The 6,000-nt window shown below is 25.9% G+C and overlaps 1 protein-coding gene across 1 annotated transcript; it reads right to left on the bottom strand.

Annotated features, from left to right (window-relative positions):
• Positions 1-341: 341 nt before the first annotated feature.
• Positions 342-4,181, bottom strand: LOC107623869 (methylesterase 17). Its single transcript, XM_016326263.3, is given in 5 exon segments — positions 342-537; positions 539-802; positions 869-1,006; positions 3,499-3,639; positions 3,807-4,181. Coding segments are annotated over 5 exon segments (834 nt in total). The 5' UTR covers positions 4,074-4,181; the 3' UTR covers positions 342-513.
• Between the last annotated feature and the right edge of the window lie 1,819 nt (positions 4,182-6,000).

Genomic DNA, 6,000 nt, shown 5'->3' with positions numbered 1-6,000 from the left:
ATTTTGTAATTAGGTTATTCCTAGTATAAAAAATATTAGACTTAACTGAATATTTTTTTACAAATTGATGGTCTGCAAAATTAAAAACTTAATTAGATCCTTAACTACATGTTCTTTGAGAGAAATATTTTGTTAATTTTAATGTTTTTGATATGAAAAGACCTAATTACAAAATTAAAAGAAGTGTAGGAACCTAATTAAAAAAATTATAGAAACTTAATTACAAATTTAATAAAAGTATAATGACAAAGAGAATAATTAAATAAAAATTTTAATATAAAATATTATATAATATATTTTTAAATAATATAATTCACTTATCACATTCTTATTCATCCACATTTTTGTTGTACCCATAGGTGTTAATTTATCATAACTAATGAATTACACATAAATTTGATGTCTCACTGACTCGGAAGTCTCATAATCACAGCACATTTATTCATTTATGGAAGCTAATTAAGATGAAAGCTAAGAAGAAAAGAAGTATAGATACATAGTTATTATTATTAATTAGTTGCATCCAACGTCAAAAGGTAGCAGCAGCCTTAACGAGGAAGCCAAAGAGAAGGAATGGAGTGGAGAAGAAAGGGCTATGGTCACTGTCCAATTCATAAACAGTGCAAGGTGGCCAACTCTTAATCATGGCTTCCTGTTGTTCTGCCTTAATCACATTGTCATGCCTTGTCCTTATGTACACGCGCGCCACCTTCTCCACTTCTTCCTCATTGTTATTGAATCTTGCACTTGTTAATGCTTGTACTGGCCCTGCCCTTAGCAGCATTCCAGCTAGGGTTGAATCCTGTAATTATCAATATTAATTAACATTCATTCATCATCAACCAAATTTAATGAATTCTTTTTTAACCTCATGAGGGCTCAATTGGTATATGATTTTGCGTTGAAATTCTTTCTTCACCAAAGCACTTGTTGGAGGCTTATCTGCTCCCAATCCAAATCCTAGCTTGTATACATCATCACCAAATTCTGATAAATCTGGTGCCCCCTGCATTCATCACAAAACTTTCTATCAATCATGGTCAATAATACTTCCTACCTTTTTAAATAGTTGCCAATTTTCTTTCTTTTTTTTTTAACAAGTAAATATATATTTATTAAATCAATGTAACATTATTATATTTAGAGTAATACTCGATAATTAATTTTTCTCAGCCAACATCAGTTAATTTTTTTAAAATTATTTTATTTATTTATCTTAAATACTAAAACCTAATTTATAAACTCTTAACTGCTAAATCTTAAATTATAAATGATAAGCCTAAACCCTAAAGTTAAATAATACTGGTTAACTAAAAATTAATTCCTATAATTTTTCTTACATTTATCTTGCCCATATCTTGAAATTAATATTTGTGAGAGAATATATAAAAATAGTAAAACTTATTTTTATTACTGTGAAGAATAATTTTGTAATTTATTTTTTTAATTTATTATTTTTTATCATTAATCAACCATTAACTCAATTCATTTAGTCTAATTTCTTTAGTTTAATAATTTTATAACATATTTTATCTTATATTTTTAAATATTAATAACTACTATTCTACTAATGACTAAAAACAATAAATTTTGATAGTCTTTTAATATTCTTCTGTATGAAAAACTAGAAACAGATATTTATTTGAGTATCAAAAGAGTATATCATAATATTTTCCAAGACTCACATGCAACTTATAATAATAATAATAATAATAATAATAATAATAATAATAATAATAATAATAATAATAGCTACTCTTCTACTACTAACACTACAACATAATGCTACTAAAAGTTATGGTTATTAATTAATCATTTTGTGACTTTTCAATGATTTACTACCTCCGAAGGACAAAGTGGGCGTGTGGAAGAGACAGGGTTGTCGGAAACACTAATTTTATTTGAGAGGATAGAAGAAAGCAAAGATTTTTTACGATGCTATGTCTCCAAATAGCATAACATTGGCCATCAAAGGTTCTTACAATGATTAGCACAAGGATTGCCATTTTATAGGTGGTTTAATTTGGTACACAGTTATTGATGATAAATTTAGTAACAGATTGAACTCGCTATAATGATTGTGAATAATGATTATTAGCTTTTGTTCGTACACATCTTTTGATAGATTGGCTTAGCCTAACATTAGAGTGTTCTCCATCATTTTTGGGAAATAAAAGCAAATTTTATATGCTACAATAATAGGTCATATGCATCATGGGTCAAATTTCAAAATGCATAGTAATTCTCTTGACCATATAAAATTGTAACTTGTTTGATTTTTAAAGCCAGAAAAATAGGTCCGGTGAGAGACCTTAACCCATATTAACTAAATTTAAAATTCGAATATCATGTCAAAAAAAAAAAAAAAACTTGTCTCCCTGAGAGAAAGAATAGAAGGGAAGTCTAATTAGAATGTATTGATAATGTATTTTATTCTTTGATGGAATATTTGTATTTGCATATGAAATAATTAAGTAGGCACTTAGAAGTGTGATAACACATAATGAATAACTAAAATTTGATATTTTATTAATATAATTAAATTTTGATACAAGTATAAAAAATAATTTTTTTTTACATGACATTGTATAATTAGATGCACGTGTAAAATTATTTTATAATGACAATGTATCAAAATTAAATTATTATTAATATAAAAAATCTTTTAAAAATATTGTTATATATTATTTGAATATATTTTTTGAAAAAAATTTTATATGTTCATGTATCTTGTTAATTGAAATTGTTATAGTTCTTCTTTTATCTACACAAACACATAAGTTTCTAAAAGAAAATTGAAATAATACCGATATAAAATCTTCTTTTCAGTAAGAATGGATTAAATTATTAAAATTTAAAACGAACCTTATAAAAGGTGCAGAGAAAAGAAGCCCCCGCAATAATTATTATACATTTTGTACCAAAAGAAAAGGCCATTTTGGTGCTAAAAAAACTGCCTTATTGCTGAACAGCTGCAAATTTGTTTGTATATGGCAAAATACTCAAAGAAAAACGTGAGAGTGAGAGTGGGTAGAGAAACATTTGTAATTTGTCAGAGAGAATCATCAATACCAAGTTGGCAACCAACCAACCCAATTATTTTAAGAAAAACACAGCATATCATATCAACATCATCTTTCCTGTAAAAATTCTTGAAGATTCTAAGCCAAATAATGGCTACAAAATTTAATTATGAGAGTGAAATGATTGATATACTTTATCATTATAATTTTTAGTATTTTTTAAAACGGTGGAAGGTATACAAATCAAACTCTTCAATTTGTATTTAAAAAATTAAAAAAATTTGAAATACACAAATCGATTTGTATACTCCAAATCTTTTAAACACAATTCAACGCCATATACTATTATTATGTCTTAGGTTTGAAAAACAAGAAAAAGAAAAATGCATGAAAAAACAAAGTGAAAATAAGTTCAATTGTTATGAGAAACAAACATTGTAGAAGCAGGGGAAAGAAAAAACAGAACAACACTCACTTGTTTAAGATCTTGGTCGGTCAAGAACCCAAACTTGAGCATAGTTGCTGCCACATACACTGCTAAACGGATCTTATTAGCAAATTTATGACATGCTTGAGTAACACTTAACCCTCCTGCACTGTGCCCCACTAGTATCACCTATGAAATAACAAATGTCGAAGAGGTTTTGAATGAAAAGCTGGTTGAACTTTGAATAATAATCGAAGATATATACTTCTACAAATCATTAAATAATTCAGTCAAACATGTTAAACTATTTAACAATTCACAGTATTATCTTCACACACGACAACGTCTTCACATACCTGTTCGTTGTCTGGCAAAGAAGACATGAAATTTATGAGAGGCTTATTGTAATCATCAAAGGAGAGGATGGAATCAACATCGGATTGATCAATTCCGGCACCTTTGAGGTCTATGCATGAGACCTTGTAGCCGGAATTCTCCATAAGACACCGGATTTTGTACCAGCACCAACCTCCACCACCTATGCCATGGATAAGCACAAAGTGTTCTTGCTCTTTTGACCCTCTACCTTCCTCAATCCCTTCTTCTCCTCCCATCACACCCATGCCTCTATGACTTTTCACCCTTTTCCCTTAAATGCTCATAGACCTCATCTCTTTCTATATATATGAGTATGATTATGAATAGGAAGATGATGACGATGGAATAGCGTTAATAAGGGTATTGACTTGACATTACCCTTCCCCTTTTGGAGTTTTCCTTTGGTTAATTAATCATGAAATTACAATATTCACGAGTTTATGGATATATATGTATCATATATATGTCTATTTTTATTATTACTCATATCAGGTAACCAACTGGTATTAATCCACAATAATTAACTATTAATTAGATTGCAAATAAATTGAAAAAATTATTCAAAATCAATTAAAAATAAACATAAAAAATATAACAAAAATAAATATTTAAAATTAAATAAAAATAAATATATAAAATTATTATAAAAAAATTATTTAAAATTTAACAAAAAAAATTGAAATCTAACAAAAATAAATATATAAAATTATTGTAAAGAACTTTTGAAATCTAAAAAAAGGTCTAAAATTTCAACACAATAAAAATTCTTTTAATTATAGTAAAAAAATATATTACCATTCAAAATCTAAAACAAAGAAATATCAAAAAATAAGAAAAAAAATAACCAAAATTTATAAAAAAAAAACACATCTAAAATTTAAAAAAAAAAACACTCAAAACTATTAAAAAGAATCATTAAAAATTAAAAAAAAATTTAAAATTATTGAAAAAAACATCACAACCGGAGAGAGGCATAGAACTTTTCAACGTTGCATTTTCTTGCTTCTCCGCTCTTGACTGTATATAGGGTCGATTCCTTAAATTTTTTCTTCTATTATATATAACTTTCAGGTATGACATGTACTTTGTTGGAAGTCTGAAATTCTAATTATCATTATCATTGAGATATAATATTAAATAATACACAAGGCTCAGATTTGAGAATGAAACATATTATGCATATGAAGATTTGGAGTGTTTGTAGATCATACAACTGACTCTTCCTTTCTCAAGTTTTTTTTAGGTTGAAATTCTTAATTTGTCCTCCACTCCTCTTGCAAGCTTAAAATGACTTTTTTTTTCCCCAACCATCTGGCTCTAGCGAAATGCACTCAGTGTTAGAAATTTTTTGTTTATTCTATTTTTGTTTTTGTTTTATTGTATCTCGTATTAATTTTTAATTATATTGTTCATATATACTTTATACACCAAAAAATAGTTATTGTGTAAAAGAATATGTATTCAGTATTTGATAAAAAAATATTTGGTATACTATTATAAATAAGTTTTAATTATTGTGGTAATTAAAAATCTATATAAAAAAATGTATGATTTAATACGAAAAAATATATATAGATACATATTATTGATTTAATTACTGAGATTTTGTATGCAAGTTGTATTATTGGATTCATTTATTTTAAAGACAATGAAAAATAATGCTAGGATAGTTAATTTTGTTTATATTTTTATTATTTAAAAATTTTAATTTTGATGCATTGTTAATATAAAGTAGTTTTATATGTGCATCTAATTATGTAATGTTATATCATTAAAAATAACTACTATTTTTATTAGCAGTGTGAATAGTCATTTAAAAAAATCGATGTGATTGTACGACTGTGTAAAATATTTTATATTATCACAGTATCAAAATTAAACTCTTAAAAAAAATTAATACTATATTTTGTAAAAGAACAAAAAGTTAATTCATTAGGAGTTTTAAATATTCCAAAAAGGGAGAGTAACTTAAGTTAATAAAATTTATGACAAGTACTTTATTTAAATAAGTGTAATATGGATAAATATAATCACTGAATCCAAAATCAAACTTTTTTTTAACCTTTTATGTTTATGAGTCACATTTTTTCTATTTGGCTTATGTTAAAAATAGTATTAAATTGATATTTGGTTAAATATAGTTTTATTCAATAATATTAAATTGATATTTGG

The sequence above is a fragment of the Arachis ipaensis genome, chromosome B10 (assembly GCF_059453495.1).
Source record: "Arachis ipaensis isolate K30076 ecotype BB chromosome B10, ASM5945349v1, whole genome shotgun sequence".
Lineage (NCBI taxonomy): Eukaryota > Viridiplantae > Streptophyta > Magnoliopsida > Fabales > Fabaceae > Arachis > Arachis ipaensis.
The sequence above is the reverse complement of the archived record's forward strand: the minus strand, read 5'-3'. Positions and strand labels throughout refer to the sequence as shown.